The sequence below is a fragment of the Punica granatum genome, chromosome 1, assembly GCF_007655135.1.
Source record: "Punica granatum isolate Tunisia-2019 chromosome 1, ASM765513v2, whole genome shotgun sequence".
Taxonomy (NCBI): Eukaryota; Viridiplantae; Streptophyta; class Magnoliopsida; order Myrtales; family Lythraceae; genus Punica; species Punica granatum.
In genome coordinates this window covers 20,767,933-20,784,838 of record NC_045127.1, presented here as the reverse complement: position 1 = coordinate 20,784,838, position 16,906 = coordinate 20,767,933, and the positions used below count along the sequence as shown (strand labels likewise).

Genomic DNA, 16,906 nt, shown 5'->3' with positions numbered 1-16,906 from the left:
GAGTGGAATTGCGGTGTTGGATTTTGAATTGTGCACAGAGCTCGTTGATGATCTTATTGTTTAGGTTCTTGGCATTGTCCGTGATGATTGTTGCAGGGACTCCGTAACGGGTGACGATGTCACGCTTGAGAAAACGGGCCACGGCTTTTGCAGTGACCGAGGAGAGCATTATAGCCTCGATCCACTTGGTGAAGTAGTTAATCGCCACCGAGATGAACAAGTGTCCGTTGGATGCTTTGGGGCTGATCGGGCCGATCACGTCAATACCCCACATCGAGGCCGTCATTGGACGTAATTCATTAGGGGGCGCTTTGATCTGGTCAACGTAGACCTGGCATCGGTGACAGAGCCTGACGTGCTTTACGCAGTCGGTCTCCATGGTGGACCAATAGTAGCCCAGGCGCATGAGCTTCTTAGCGAGCATGAGCCCATTCATGTGGGGTTCACAACTTCCTCCGTGCACTTCCTCCATGAGGCGTCGGGCTTCGTGTTCGTTGATACACCGAAGTAGCGTAGTGTCGAAAGAGCGACGATGGAGTGTCTCACCGCTCAGGAAGTAATGTACCGCGAGTCACCTGAGCGTCTTCCAGTCACGACGATCGACGAATGGAGGATATTGGCCAGTTTGCAGGAAGTTCTTAATGTCTTCGTACCACGGTTTCGCATCGGTTGCCTCAATCACGTCACAGTGGGCGGTTCCTTTGGTGATCTCGATCTCGAGGGGCTCGGCAAGGTTTTTCTTCGTGATGCTCACCATGGAAGCGAACGTCGCGAGTGCGTCTGCAAATTGGTTCTTCATGCGTGATGTATAAGTAAACGAGATCTTTTCGAAGTTCTCCGCTAACCCCTCGAGATACTCGTCGTATGGTACCAGCTTTGCATCCTTTATCTTCCATTGTCCCAACGTCTGGAAGATTGTGAGCATGAAGTCACCAAATACTTCTAGCTCCTTCACCTTGAAATCGATTGCCGCTTGTAGACCAAGAATGCATGCCTCATACTCGGCCACGTTATTGGTGCAGGAGAAGTTGACCTTCGCGGCCACCGAATAATAGCGTCCGTCAGGGAATATCAGTATTGCGCCTATACCGGATCCGGTAGAATTGACTGCACCGTCGAAATACATTTTTCACGTAGGCTTATCCTCATCCCTGTCCAGTTGGAGGATCCCTTCGTTTGCGAAGTCAAGATTGATCGGTGTGTCATTCTCGACCGAGAACTCCGCTAAATGGTTTGCGATTCCCAGCCCCTTGACTGACGTGCGAGGCACGTACTCGATGTCGTACTCCGTTAACTGACAACGCCATTTCGCGAAATTCCTCATGGAGGACGGACTATCGAGCAAATACCTCAGGGGATCCGCTTTTGACAGCAAGCGGATTGTATGGTGCGTATACTGCCGGAGCCTCTGCATGACCCATGCCAGCGCGCAACATATCTTCTCGATTTCTGGGTAGTTGGATTCCCCTTCCGTAAATTTCTTGCTCAACTAGTAGATTGCGCGTTCTGTATGTGTGGACTCGTCCTCTTACCCCAACATGCACCCTAACGACTGCCGGCGCACAGTTCGGTATAAGATGAGGGGACGATCTGGTGCAGGTGGGACCAACACCGGCGGCTGAATTATGTATGCTTTGATGGTGTCAAAGGCCTTCTAACATTCCTCATCCCACTCGACCGCCACATTCTTACAGAGCAGGCGGAAGAGAGGTTAACATTTATCCGTGAGGTTTGCGATGAAACGCGCAATGTAATTCAGCCGTCCTAGGAAACCTCGAACTTTGCGAACCGACGATGGTGGGGGCAACTCCCTGATTGCCTTAACTTTGTCCGAGTCGACCTCGATGCCACGTTCGCTGACCACAAACCCTAACAGTTTTCCCGACTTGGCACCGAATGTGCACTTCGCCGGATTGAGTCGGAGCTTGTATTCCCTTAGACTGTCGAAGAGGCGCTTCAGGTTGACGAGGTGATCTTCCCCTTCTTTGGACTTAGTGATCATGTCGTCAACGTAGACCTCGATTTCCTTATGCATCAAGTCGTGGAACAACGTGACCCATGGCCCTCTAGTAGGTTGCCTCGAAATTTTTGAGGCTGAAAAGCATGACCCGTGTCAGCACCCCATTTTGGCTCACCGATTTAAATTACATCATCAGCAATGATCCAAGCCATGACTTGAGCAGAATACAGAAAAACGGCTCAACAGAGCAGGAAATCACTATTCATCCTCAAGTCGGCAAAATCAAGCAGATGACATGTACACACGATAGAAGGACTCCAGGGGTCACCAAAGGACAACAGAATGACTAGAGAGCTCAACAATGTCCAAAACCGACATTTCCAGTGTACCACATGGATAGTCCTATTTTCCGATAGTTCGCTCGACAGCCAATATTGGACTTCAAAAATCCACATCGATGCCAAACAGAACAACTTTCTGTATACAGAAAAATTTTCAATGGAAGTCCAAAAATGCCGGTTTCTCGGAGAAAAGTTAATTCCAAATATCAGATGCGGCCATGCCCCACAATCATACAGAGCACGAGCAGTGTTTCAGATTGTCTTTTGGAAGCCATACAAACACCCTGAATGACTTCCGAGCTACAAAACGGGCATACCCCTCTTCGGAAGATCATAACCGGAGACTGATCTGACGGAATTACGGCAAACGAAGTTCATACTACATTGCCCTGAAAACTCCAGCGGACATTCGCAATTGGGCAAAACAGACAGCAAAACCCTTCTCGGTTTCCCGAGTAACCTCCGAGGAGCACAAAAGGCCATTTTCAGTGAAGATCCATATCCGGAGGTCCTCTTTGGGGAAACTTGATGCCGGATGCTTACATTACACAATGCTAGCCTTCTCAAGGCTCAACGTGGAATCGTCGGAATGAATCACACAACTCATGTAGACCTCCCAAGCAGTGCTTTAGAGGTCTCAGTTACACTTTTCAAGTCCTTAGAGATCCAATCTCGACAAACGGAGATCACAGTAATTTCCGGAGCACCCAAGCAACTCAGAAAGCAATCTGAGAAATCCAGTTTCCACCTCCTAGGACATCTCCAACTCCACATTTGCATTACTGGCTTAAGGGACAATTGTTCACGTTGTCTGACAATTTACGTCAAAATGACCAACGTGAGATGCAGACACAAGATATGCTGTCAGAAGCGGACAACTTTGCTCTGGTCACCTGCAATGAGCAAAATCGGCTTCCGAGCCAAAAATCACACAAATATTCCTTTGGGCGAAATGGAGGATTTCGGGCTCGTTTGAATCATTTTCGCACGCCCAATGACAATTCGACATTTGTTTGATCCACGAACCTCGAACACACGATCAATCGAGACCCGAACTTTGGCCCGAACTTACCTCACGACCCGTGGGACCCACGGCCAACTCATTGCCGCCTCACCCATGCCTATTGTCGTCCATGTCCCTTGGCTTTTTCCTTCAAGGCAACTTGCATTTGTCTTCCACTTTAAAATATCTAAGTGTTTGAAGACAACACTCCAAGCTCATCAATGCTCTTATCTCTTCTCCATTAATGCAATGGATGAGGATTGAGCTTGATATTTCCTTAAGAAATTCGGATTCCACTAATCCATGGCCCTAATTGCACTTTTCTTCACTAATCTTACATTTAAGCTTTCCTATATATTGTCCAAATGTCATTAACTTAAGGAGACACCTTCAAGCACTCTCTCTCTAGCATTTCTCACTCAAACAAATGCTCTCAACCTCCCAAGAACTTCAGCAAAATCGCAGCTAGCAAGAACACCCCAAAAACCAAGTAAAACACTCAAGACTTAAGTCGGAATCCATCCCGACTTAAATCCAAACTTCACCAAACTTCATATCCTACATGTTTTCGACCCCCTCTATCCATTTCCGAGCTTAGATTTCAAGTTTGAAGCCTCTAAGTTAGAGAATCAGCTCAGTACAGAATCGAGCACAGTTTTGGCCGGGTCAAAACTTCCAACCCTGTTTTCTCACCTTTTCAAGTCGGTCTGAACTTTCAAAACCCATCACACACCTCCGGGGGTTCGTTAGGAGTTGGGAGCCACCGACCTTGCTCAAAAATTACATCGGAATCCACTGTTATGAATTCCGACCCGGAAACTGCTCAGTCGGGCCGGCGTTTCTGACTGTCTGTTCGGTTTTCTTGTAGATCGGGTCGATCCGTGACCCGTTTCGACAAAAGACCACTTCTATCACCTTTGGGGATCAGTTCGGAGTCAGGATCCATTGGCCTTGCTCAAAAATTCCATCGCAATCCACTGTTATGAATTCCGACCCAAAAACTGCCCAATCGGGCCTGTTTCCAGACGTGCTCTGTTTTCGGTGATTTTTGCAGGACTATACGAGTCGACCCGACAACTCTGGGAACAAACAACCACCATGATCACCTAGAGGGGTCCCTTGGCTACCTAAGGCCGCCGACCTTGCTTCAAAATTCCATATGGAGCCTCCGTGGCGACGTCCGACCGGACTTGTGCCAGTCAGGTCTGTCCACCCTTCCAGTCGGGTCTGTTGCTTACCATTCGGGTCTGTGCAAGCCAAAACAGCCCAAACCCGACCCACCAACGGACCAACCCGACTCTTGAAGGTCCCATCCCGCCTCTCGGGACTAGGTATGACCATTCCCGACTTAAAGGAGCTAGGACTTTTATATTATTGTTGTGTTTATGGAGTTTTAAGGGGTTTTAAGCATAATTTTAATTCCGAACTTTAATTTTATGCAATTTCCTTATTACACCAAGCATGTTTATCATCGTTTAACGTGCTATTATGTAGGGAAATATTTAAATCGAAGTCAAGGAAACCATCCCAACCCGGAAAAGCCGAGATCGTTCGGGTTAACCTCTCCATGAGGTAACCGAGAGCATTCTTGACCTTTTTTGGTCAAGACCGGATTCCTTTACTCCGATTTAAATCGTTTCCCGAGTTTTATTGTTTTTCTCACATCCATGAAGTCGGTATTGTTTTATCGATTCCTTAAATAATATGTTTGTGCATGTTTGCATGTTTGAATGTGTTATTTAAATCATGATAATACCGACTTTCGTTTAATCGTGTTATTTAACATGTTTGATGTTTGAGCATGCGAGAAACGATTCAAAACAAGACGGGGAAAACTCGTGAAACCAAATACAAGCCATGAGATCTCTCGGCTTTCTCCAAGGAGAATAGGCCGAGAGTCTCATGGAGTTATTCGGGTTCCATGAGGCTTCCTCTTCCCGTTTTAAATTCGTTCTCGGATTTCGTGTAATTTGCAAGTTCAATTACATCGAGAATCTCACATGAAATGTCTTTCCAAATCAAAATATGCATGGATTCGCAATGCGGTGACCCTTTTGGGCCTATTAGGACCAAAGGATGTTTCGGCCATCGTTGGCCGAATCATCCTTAGTCTTTCTTGACCCGTCTTGGTCACCCAGTCACTAATCGTTTTCGTAATTAATGCATTCGGCACAACCCTTAAGCATTAATTTCACAAACGGGTTAATCGGGACGCTCACATGATTAAACCCACTTCACACTGATAAAGTTTACACGAATTGGCCATTAACTGATAACTCACGTCGATGAGTTGTCAAATGACATTGGTGCCCTTTTCAAACTTATCAATTTCAAAACCCGAAACGCGCGGTCCGATGTAGCATGGACGTCTGAAAAGGGCTTTTGTGCCTCAACTTGAGTTTTTACCTGATTCCAAGTAACTCAGGTCAGAATACATAAGACTTTTCTAGATCACTTCCGGGTAGATCGACCGATTCTTTGGCTTTTTTGGGGTTCTTGCATAACCCTGGACGATCCAGGAAATTGGTCGACACCGGCTACAGACCGAGGTGGCCCGCACTACGATGTTTTCCCTTTTCTGAAAACAATTTTCTAATAAAGGACAAAATCGTCTTTTCACAATTCAGCGACACCCCTAGGGTTAGCATGACAGAAACACTACAGTACGGGATAAGAATGGGCTACCTGTTCAGGTGCAGGTTCATCTGCATAGCCTTTTCTTATCTAACTGATGAGTTTATGTCATCCTGACATAGACTCGGGTAACTAGAACAGTTATTTCTGTCCGAAAACATGCAAAATGTTGATTAACCTTTCACTCGACCTAACCAAACACTAGATAATGGTTAGGAGGAATTCTAGATTCCAAATCTAGAGTCAAAACACAAGTTTGGCTAATTCAGTGGAAATTCAGTGTCACAATACATAACAACTGTAAAAGCAATCCACACACATGAGATTTGACTCTCTTTTTCAAGTTTCCAACAAAAGCCGAATGCTAAAACATTGGCACGTGTTTGATTGCTTAGCATATGGCATTTGCTCGCAAAAACACCCTTGGGTTAATAATCTGTTAATTCACGTAAACACGACAATAACAAACACCTTGTCTGTTATTAGCATGTTGCGTGTTATCTTTCCGCACTTGTTTGCCATACGGGTTGAGTCTGATTCCTAGGCTGAATAATATTAGGGTTCAAAGCCCTAATCATCGATCACAGGATCCAACGCCCTAATCAACACTCACAGGGTTCAACGCCCTATTCAGTGAGAGCGTACATTGAATTTCAGTTCTTCGGTTTTTTCCCTAAACTCACCGTGTGTTAGAGCTGAATAATAACCGAGCGCGAATCGGTTGGAGTTCGATCATTTGTAATTTATATTTTATTGTATTTCTGAGAGCATTGTAAGGATTTTATTTTGTACATTCATTCTGTAAGAATTCCAGTCGGTGAGCGAACGGTCCGAGATTCGAATTAATCGAATTGGTCTAATGCTTGCCCAAAGAAAAGTAAATCCAATAACTCGCAGTTCTGGTTCACGCAGGGATTCCACCTCCATGGTTCGATGAACTGTAACATAAGATTGTGAACCAATTCCCCGACACACGGGTTTACTTCTCTCTCGGTTTCTCCACCGACATCGTTTAATTCACCGAATATTCGGTGTCAAAACGTGCGAGACGAGTGTAGCTTAATTCATGCGGTAAATCATAAAACATGCAAGCCTAGCAAACCAGAGTGCCGAAAGGGTGTGCGGGATACAGGCCCGCACATAACATGAACCCCCGACCACGGATTTTCCGGTTCCGCACAGATCAATGCCTTAACGACAAACTAGGTATTCTATACCCCTAGACCTGGGTAACTTATCCGCCCTTGACCTTTGGGTCGTAAAATGATAAGTGGCGACTCATTCTCTCATGCGTGTCCGTCACGCGTCCCCACGGGAAGGTGGACCTTCCCCAAGCCGCGCGATCCAAAAGCGCGCAAGCGGGTCCCGACGAGAGTCCACATTCGGGTCCGTACAGCTTGGCGACTCCACTGGGGTCATAATTAGTGGGTTCAGGCTCGATCCGTTTGCTTGCTTGCATGTTTATTTATCGCTTTCCGTACATTTATTTTGCACACATTTACTTTTCTGCACTCGCATTGCATCATTCTAGTGGATTTAGGTACCACGCTTGAAATCCCACGAGCGGCAATCTAGGAATCTAGGTTAGACAGGAGTTCGAAGTAGGGGTACGGCGCGCGGTTCAACTGTCGCTTAGGCCTTGAAAAAAATCTCGCCCGATTTCAAGGGATTGACACCCTTGAATCGGGAACCCCCATTCCTAGTTAGTGGTTTTTTCAGTAGAACACTGAAACCATGCATAAACAGGGACCGTCATGCTGGACCAAAACAAACCTCATGCCGCCAATCAACCCAAAGTCCAGTCTTTGAGCCGGCTCATAGTTTTTCTTTTAGGCGGGCCTTTTGTTGTTTTTCTATAATGAGCGATGTACATTGTAACAGATACAGTTATACTTTACTTTTCTGCACTGCATGCATGTTTTCAAACAAACTAGGACATTGCATTGGTTTATTGCTTAAGTTCCCTTTTTCAAATGAACCATCTTCGTAAATCTAGGAACTTGAATCAAATCAATGCAACGGCATTAGCTTTTGAAAATTCATACATTTCCTACATCCGATATTTGCACAGTAACTACCATGTCCTCGCACGACAAGCGAGTTGTGCCAACCTTCGCGGGTAGACCACCCGCGATCTTCACTTCTCCATAGCGAGATGTGCTATGACCAGAAGCCGAGTCCATCCCAGCCACCCACCCCGCAAGACAGGCGAGTCGTGCCTACTTTCGCGGGCAGGCCACTCGTGGCCTTCACCCTTCCTCCACGGTAGACGAGCTGTGGCCCGAGGGCCGATCAACCTTCCCAGGCGAAGTTAACTAACACTAACTTCTTCCTAACAGAGAGTGTCACCGCGTGATCGGACGCACATCCCTCCGCGTGACCCCACGCATCTACCAATGATCAAGCGTGCCTCACACATGTCAAAGCATGTTCACACCAACTCATACATGCCTGCTCAATGCATCAATGCATGTCTCTTGGTGTGCTCGCACGACACCTACCAGCCCAGTTCGCTTCCCTACACTCTTGCATTGAAATCCTGAACAGTTCATACTCCTTCATTGTTTTCTTTTCCCATTGCAGGAAATTCTCAACAAGAAGACAGCTTGAATACTGAGCGACCACAATTAAGACAACAAACGTCTCTCATCCAGCTCCTTGGGATTTCAACACTAAGTCCCCATCCTTGCTCCACAGAGCAATACCGCAAGCAAATCAGCGTCACCGCCTTGCAGCGCCCTGCGCTATTCCCCAGCATTGACCTTTGCTTTCACATTTCTTGCACATTCCTATGGACCCCGCATTTACTGCATTGGGCTCCGGCCCTACATCGGGCTTTGCCCCTACATCGGGCTCCAGCCCCGCATTTACTGCATTGGGCTCCGGCCCTACATTGGGCTTCGGCCCTGCATCAGGCTCCGACCCCACTTTTGGGCTTTGGCCTTTCATCGGGCTTCGGCCCCACTTTTGGGCTTCTACCCCGCATCGGGCCTCGGTCCTGCATTTACTGCTTTTGGGCCCCGGCCCAGCATTTACTGCTTTTGGGCTCCGGCCTCGCATTTACTGCTTTCAGGTTTTGACACCTCGCATTTACTGCTTTCAGGCTCATCTGAAATCCAAAATCGACTTGGATTCAAATTCATCCAAGCAATACTTCGAGGAGCAAGTCTAATCCTTCAACTGCAAAGACCGGAAGTGACAGCTCCACAAACAGAGCATGACCCAACTCTCGATCGCAGGAGATACCAGCACGGTCATGCCTCAGATCAAAGAATGGATCTCACCCGTCCTCTGCCGTCTCCGCCAACTAAGCACTGGAATAACATGCGCAGTCTTCTTTAAACTCTCTTTTGCTTTAATTTAAATCCATTCCTACAAATGGGTTCCCGACATGAACAAATCCTTCAAACAGGACATTAGGACAGTTTTTGCGACGCCCTATTAGTTCTGTTGGACCTGTTCGACTCGCCTGTCCTCATGGGACCCGGCTCCTTGAGCCTTCCTTAGGACGACTACGCATGCCTATTCGCAACCAGGGAAAATATGCTTATGTGACCTCAGTCACGGTCTAACCACTCCAAAGTGATGATGACCAGATTCCCGGAAACAAATGTCGGCTGCACACGACACCCCATGGGTTGCGTGCGAAACAAAAAGGGATTTTCCCATGGGACCACCCCATATTTCTTACCACATATTCCCCTGCATAATTGCCTAATGCGTTGTCTCCTTTGTCATCTTTCACAGGGGCACATTGACCACAAGCGAAGAGCGATGCGCGAGTTCACGCTTCCCCGAGAACTTGTCTCGGACCCTTTCCTTATACTTTGACGAGGGAGGTGTCTGACGATGAGGTATCCCCCTATGAAGTCGAAGATGAGGACAATTGAGCGAATCACTCAGCATTGATGCAATCGTCTTCCTCGAATATTCATTGGCTTTAACAGCGTGCACCCCCCAAGAGGTACGCACTGTAAAGAACAACAAGAGATGATCGGAGACATCGCACAAGGCGCTTGCCACAGGCCACTTCCACAAAATGAAGACCGGGGCATCCCCGATCAACATTCACACAGGGGCAACCTCGGTTCTCTATTCATGGGGCAATTTGACATTTTCTTTTCCTAGACAACAGGGGAAATTCACATGTAACGCTTGCAAGGGCAAATGATACGAAGTTCAGCTTTCGAGTGTACGAGAGTCAAACTTCCAAGAAAGCCGGCCCTCACAAAATAGGGCTAGCAACACACAACAAGTCTCCACGAGGCGAAGCACACCAAAGCGGCCTCGACAATCCAAAGTCGAGGAGTTTCAAGCAAATCCAAGGGGCACAAAACAAACCCCGGCTGCAAGAAAAAAACTGAGCGAAAAGAAGCGGAAAAATCCGCCAATGAAGAGAGAGAGAAAAAGAAGCGGGAAAAACCCGCCAACCAACAAAACAGGGCAACGCCAACGTTCACCAAAAGCATCGGCACGGCCAATTCAAAAGCAGTCAATAAACCCTGAACAACTCCTCGATGTAGACAGAACACAATACACTCGGAGGTTGAATCCTTCGAACCCTTTGCCCTTGCAAATTCGAGAGATAAAAGAATCGAGCTTGCTAGATTGAAAACCCCTTTTGGGGGCAGCCTAGGCAAAAGCTAGGGCAAAAGAGAGGCACGATCGGAAACTCCTTTGTGGGCGGTCGTGGCAAAAGGAGAGTTCATCCCCTTTAGGTTGAGAGGTATGGCCCCGAGGTGGGTGACCGTAGCAAAAGGAGAGTTAAACGAGAGATGGATAAAAATGACCTCCTGGTTCTTCACACATCGTGCGGACTAAGGATCCTCAATGGAAGTGGCCAGATTATCTACTCCAACATGATCCTCGATCAGCCCTCCAACACAGCTCAATCGTCCAACGTGGAGGATTCCTCCTCAAGCACAGTGGGCAAACCGAGCATGCCATCCAAGCAGTTTGGGATAGCCTACACAACAGAGGAACAGAGGAAAAGGGGTACATCTCGCTACAGGCGTGAACTCATGTATCCTTTTAGCTTGGGGCAGCGTGTTCCCCCAAGCTTTCTCTTTTCTCTTTGTCTTTGCATAACTCCAGAATGGGTCACAGTCACCCTTCAACAGGCTACCACAAAGCCAAATCCCAGACATTCCTTTTCGAGGTCTAGTCATAGCATTTTGGAAATGGTCAGACCGAGTCTAATCAAATCTGGGTAAAAATCCCCATGCGGGTTACAAAAGCAGTCGCTTTATGGCACCCCGATGAGAAGGGTCCAAAGCTGACGAGCGTGTTAAACAAATGATAGAGCTGGTAGGGCATCGTCGAGGAAGTCTCGATATGCCCATGCATGACTAAAGGGAGCCTTGGAGGCCTCGTATCTAGGCCTCTGAGAACGGGGACCTACTTGCACTGTCAAAGCAAAAATCTTCAAGGGTTGCTCAGGCAACCCGAAACTGAAGATTTGCGTGTCGCAATAACATTTTCATGCTTACCTGTGTCCATCACTTGTTAATATTTCTCTTATGATTGACTAGTAATGCCAGGATCACAGGTATCACAAGCATCACAAGAACTACGCCGGACTCTGATTCCCAACCACATGGGATACGTAGGCGCTCATTCCCTAGAGCTCGAGTCTCGCAGGACAAGATGCCGAATCCTGGCGAACTTCCAACAGGTCAAAGTACGATTGCCCAAGCCAGTAAAACTGATCTTCAGCAAAGTGTAACCACTCCAGCAACACGTGCCTTTGACAGATCAGCACTTTCGGGGCAGCATCTGCCCCACACAGCCACACCACCACTATTTTACTGCTTTCGGGTTTCACACCCAACATTTACTGCTTTCGGGTTTCACACCCACACGGGTTTCACACCCAACATTTACTGCTTTCAGGTTACACACCCAACATTTATTGCTTTCGAGTTTCACACCCAACATTTACTGCTTTCGGGTTTCACACCCACACGGGTTTCACACCCAACATTTACTGCTTTCGGGTTACACACCCAACATTTACTGCTTTCGGGTTTCATACCCAACGTTTACTCTTTCGGGTTTCACACCCACACGGGTTACACACCCAACATTTACTGCTTCCGGGTTTCACACCCACACGGGTTTCACACCCAACATTTACTGCTTTCCGGTTACACACCCAACATTTACTGCTTTCGGGTTTCACACCCAACATTTACTGCTTTCGGGTTACACACCCAACATTTACTGCTTTCGGGTTTCACATCCACACGGGTTGCACACCCAACATTTACTGCTTTCGGGTTTCACACCCACACGGGTTACACACCCAACATTTCCTGCTTTCGGGTTACACACCCACACATTTACTGTTTTCGAGTTACACACCCAACATTTACCGTTTTCAGGTTATACACCCCACATTTATTACTTTCGGATTCCACACCTACCTAAGTAACACACCTTTCATTAAGCTCAGCACTTTTCATTAAGCTTGGCATATCGTTTTTTTAATTAAACAAAGCATTTCCCATTAACTGCAATTTCCTTTATGCATGCACCCAGCTTCTTACTACCAAACTTATGCACATCTCACCTCACTTCGTTTATTTTTCTGTTAGGCACAATATCCCATATATCCAAAGCAAGAAGGAGAAGACCATTGTAGGAATTTCCATATCGATCATTGCTATCAAATTGGGGTGCTTCTGAGGTCTTTGGCTGCATCCTCTACTCGAGCACGCAGTCAAAGAGGGGCAAGCTGTCAGCACCCCATTTTGGCTCACCGATTTAAATTACATCATCAGCAATGATCCAAGCCATGACTTGAGCATAATACAGAAAAACGGCTTAACAGAGCAGGAAATCACTATTCATCCTCAAGTCAGTAAAATCAAGCAGATGACATGTACACACGACAGAAGGACTCCAGGGGTCACCAAAGGACAACAGAGTGACTAGAGAGCTCAATAATGTCCAAAACCGACATTTCCATGTACTACATGGACAGTTCTATTTTTCGATAGTTCGCTCGACCGTCGGAAGACAGCCAATATTGGACTTCAAAAATCCACATCGATGCCTGTGCGCACCCGAATTTCATCTCGTCGGGGCACGCATGCGCGCGCCTAAGCAAACGCGGCTTGGGAGTGTCCACCTTCCCGGGGACGCGCGAAGGACGCACGTGAGAAGGAGTCGCCACTTACCATTTTACGACCCGAAGGTCGAGGGCCGGCAAGTTACCCGAGTCTAGGGGTACGGGGTACACCTAAATGCTAAGGCAATGGTCATACGGAACCGAAAATTCCTAATTCGGGGGTTCTATTACGTGCGGGCCTATATCCCGCACGCTTTTCGGTACTCTAGCTTGCTAGGCTTGCCATTTTGCTTATTTACCGCGTGATTTAGGGTCGCACTCGACTCGCCCGTTTTGACACCGTTAAACCGATGAATCGATTGAGCTGGACCAAGAATCCGAAGGATGAGTAGGCTTGTGAGTCAAAGAATCGGTTCGCTATCTTAGCGTTACAGTTCTTCGGACCGTGACGGTCGATTCCCTGCGCGAACCAAGACCATGATTATTCGAGCTTACTCATTCCTTGGTGACGATAGACCGACTTAGCCGACTCGACACTCGGACCTCTTGCTCACCGACCGGGATCCTTACAAGTTCATGAATAAACGTACAAATAAGATCCTCACAATATACACTCGAATAATTACGGAATACAACTGAATGAAATAAATGGATCCCGATCGGTTTGCATTGGGCCAATATTCCGCTTTGGCTCACCGTGTATTTTGAATAACCGATAAGTAAATTGAGGCAACGCGGGCTCAAAGAGCCGGGGGTCGGGTCCGATCGATCCAACGGTTCTCGGAGAACCAGTCTGTTCTCACTGTATCTGATGGGCCGATCGAGTTCCCGGGTGATATCTAGATCCGTTTCACACGCCCAATCCAAATTGCCTTCCACATAGGCTGTGTTCGGAGTGTAACGGTGAACCGAGGCTAGATCCCATTCCGCACTCGGGTTGCACGCGCTCGGTGAATTAGGAGGCGTTGGACCTCTTGTTCGGTGGTTTGGGGCGTTGGACCCCGTGTAACACGTAACCTATGGGCTCGGGCCCGAATCACGACAAATCAGCAAAAAGCAAGAATAAAACACAAGAAAACTGATAAAACTGATGAAATACAGACAACAACTGATAAGTATCGATGAATACAGACAAATTGTGTATTAGGCCGAATGTACGTGATTTAATCAGTTATTAACCGGGGTTGGTTATCAAACAATGTATCTAGCCTAGAAAAACATAGATGGTGGATTAGAATGGGATTCAGGGCCAATTACATACGTGTGTTTGTTTTAAAACTCTTATTCAGTTAGGTGTCACTGCGGTTTCACCGAATTAGCCAAACTCGTATTTTGACTCTATATTGGAATCTATCATTCCGCCTATCCATTATCTAGGGTTTGATTAGGTCGGGTATATGATTAGTCTGGTTCCTTGTGTTTTGTAATTGAAATAACGTGCTCCCCACCGAATCTACGATAAGAAGATAGAAACACCGAAAGTGGACGGAATGGGCCGTGCGAATGAGACTCATACCGGGACGGGTAGCCCTTTTTCGTCCATAGATCGAGGCGTTTCCGACTCCCTAACGCCTAGGGTATCGGTGAATCACAGAATGACGATTATGCCCTTGGGTAATGAAATTGCAATGTTCATGTATAAATTGGAGATCGCACCACACGAAGGAGTCTAAGAAGAACTCTCGTGCCCCGACTCGGGCAGCCTCAAATCGGGCCCGGACTCGAGTCATGGCACGTGAGTACTCCCTAGACATCGACTCTATTCGTGTCACACGACTCGGTATTTTGAAATTGTGAATTTTCAATGAAAAAGGGCATTTCCACCATTCCATGAACCATCGATGCGTTCATCAATTTATTAATTGATTTGCCCAATTGTTTGGCCCCAGTGGTTTAATTAGCCGAGTGGTACGTTCCCTTTGCTCGTTTGTGAGATTCTTCAATATTTATTATACCATGTTGCGATTACGATTTTGACGGTTGACATCCGGATTATAATATGTCTAACAAGTAATGAATGTGTAGGCAACGATTAAAAGGAAGTGTAATTACGAACAATTCCAAGGATCGGTTTTGGAACGAAGGAGAGACCAACCGAGACTCCAAGGAGGTCACGGATGACTCGGCCACCCTTTGAGGGTGAATGGCCGAATACTCCTTGACCCGATTCGAGTTTCGGTGGGTATTTCATGTCGCTCCTAATCAGCCCTTGCATGCAACGAACGACATACACATGAGGATGACATATGTTTTATAAGATTGACATTAACGTGACACTGATTTACACAAATAAACACACAAGACATTCAAAACATCGTATTCACGAAATCAACAAACAATTTTATCCAATTTCACGATAGGATTAAGGGTGGTGTGCGGGAATCATGCGGCCTCCAGGAAAGGAGAGCCCGAAGACTTCGGGCACACCAAGAAGCCTCACGGCCCCTATTGCAAAGGGGATGGCCGTGGGTTCCTTGGTATGGTCGAACCCCTCTCAAGCTCTTCTCCCATGATCCCGTATTATTCCCTTCATTTAATCACGTTTAGCCATGGTCCTAATCACATGAAATCATACAAAACACGCACGAACGACACATTTGAATGGAAACAACAACACGACATCGATTCGACTAATAACGAAATGGATGAAAACACGGGAATCGGCCCGAATCGGGGTGGAAGAAGGTTTCCCGGACTCGTGTGGTCCAAGGAAGCTCTTGGCCACATTCCTTCAAGGAAGGCCGTGAGCTTCCATGGCTCACACGGGTCGGGAGAGTTTCTCCGGCCCCGATTCGGGTCTTTTCCCGTCATGCCATCATGCTATATGCAATTAACGGTGAAGAGACGTAGGAATCAACTCTTTTCGGGAAAAGAGAGAGCACCCTAGCCCCGGGCAAGCCAAGGGAGCTCACGGGTCTCTCCCTAGAGACTAGGCCGTGAGTCCCGTGGCCCAACCGTGGCCAAGGGAACCTCTCCCATCCGGAACCGAGCCCCTTCCCACCGTGGCACGCAAGCTCACACATCATATGGACATGGCACGATCATACAAGTAGATATAACGTACGAACGTTGCATGAAAATGCATGGGAGGCATAGATCCGAAAGAAAAACGTGAGCTTTCATGCATCTCGAACCTTTAAACCATATAAACACTTCATGCAAGCAAAGGTTAAGGGTTCTAACGTATCTAAGTTGTAAATAGATGTTACCTAGCCTCGTTGCACGAGGAGAAGAGTCGGGGAAGCGGTCGTGGGAGCCGCGAGACTCGGCTAGGAGCTACGGGTGAGTGATCCGAGAGAAAGACAGCCGCGGCAACTCGGGAAGAATGAGGTCGGCACGCTAGCTCTGGCCACGGCACGGTGCGAGATCGGGCTCCTTGGACTCCTAAGGGGCAGACCTAGACGTTCACGAACAACTCCGAACGTGCCAAGGCCTGAACACACCCGAAACAGTGAGAAGAAACTCGGGGAAAACCAACGGAACCCGATAAAAGGAAAGGGGTGGAACGGAGGTTGTGCGCGGTGGATCGGCCCTCGAACCGTGACCACCTCTTCACGGGGGAGGGTGAGGGTTGTGAGGAACCCTTTGAACGTGATGGCACGACTCGCCAAGGTCGTGGGGCGAAATGGCACGCATAGAGGTCCGGCGTACACTCGGGTGACCCACGGGACCCGATTCTCCTTTCGGCTGGAACCTGACATTAGAAGCTTCAAATCGAAAATCTAAGCCCGGAAATGGACTTAGGGGGTGGAAAATGTGTGGGCTAGGATGTTTGGTGATTTTTGGCTTAAGTCGGGTCGGGTGGTTACCGGAATACCGGGTGGTTTACCGGTGGTTTCGGCCGGTTTTGGCCTTGGCAAGGGGTTGCACGAGCTGTGGGAGTGGGCTGGGGTTTG

At 47.5% G+C, this 16,906-nt stretch overlaps 1 protein-coding gene across 1 annotated transcript; it reads right to left on the bottom strand.

Moving 5' to 3' along the window:
* Positions 1–571: 571 nt before the first annotated feature.
* Positions 572–1,126, bottom strand: LOC116204285 (uncharacterized protein Mb2253c-like). Its single transcript, XM_031536368.1, has one exon. The coding sequence runs from the start codon at positions 1,124–1,126 to the stop codon at positions 572–574; it is 555 nt and encodes a 184-aa protein (XP_031392228.1).
* Between the last annotated feature and the right edge of the window lie 15,780 nt (positions 1,127–16,906).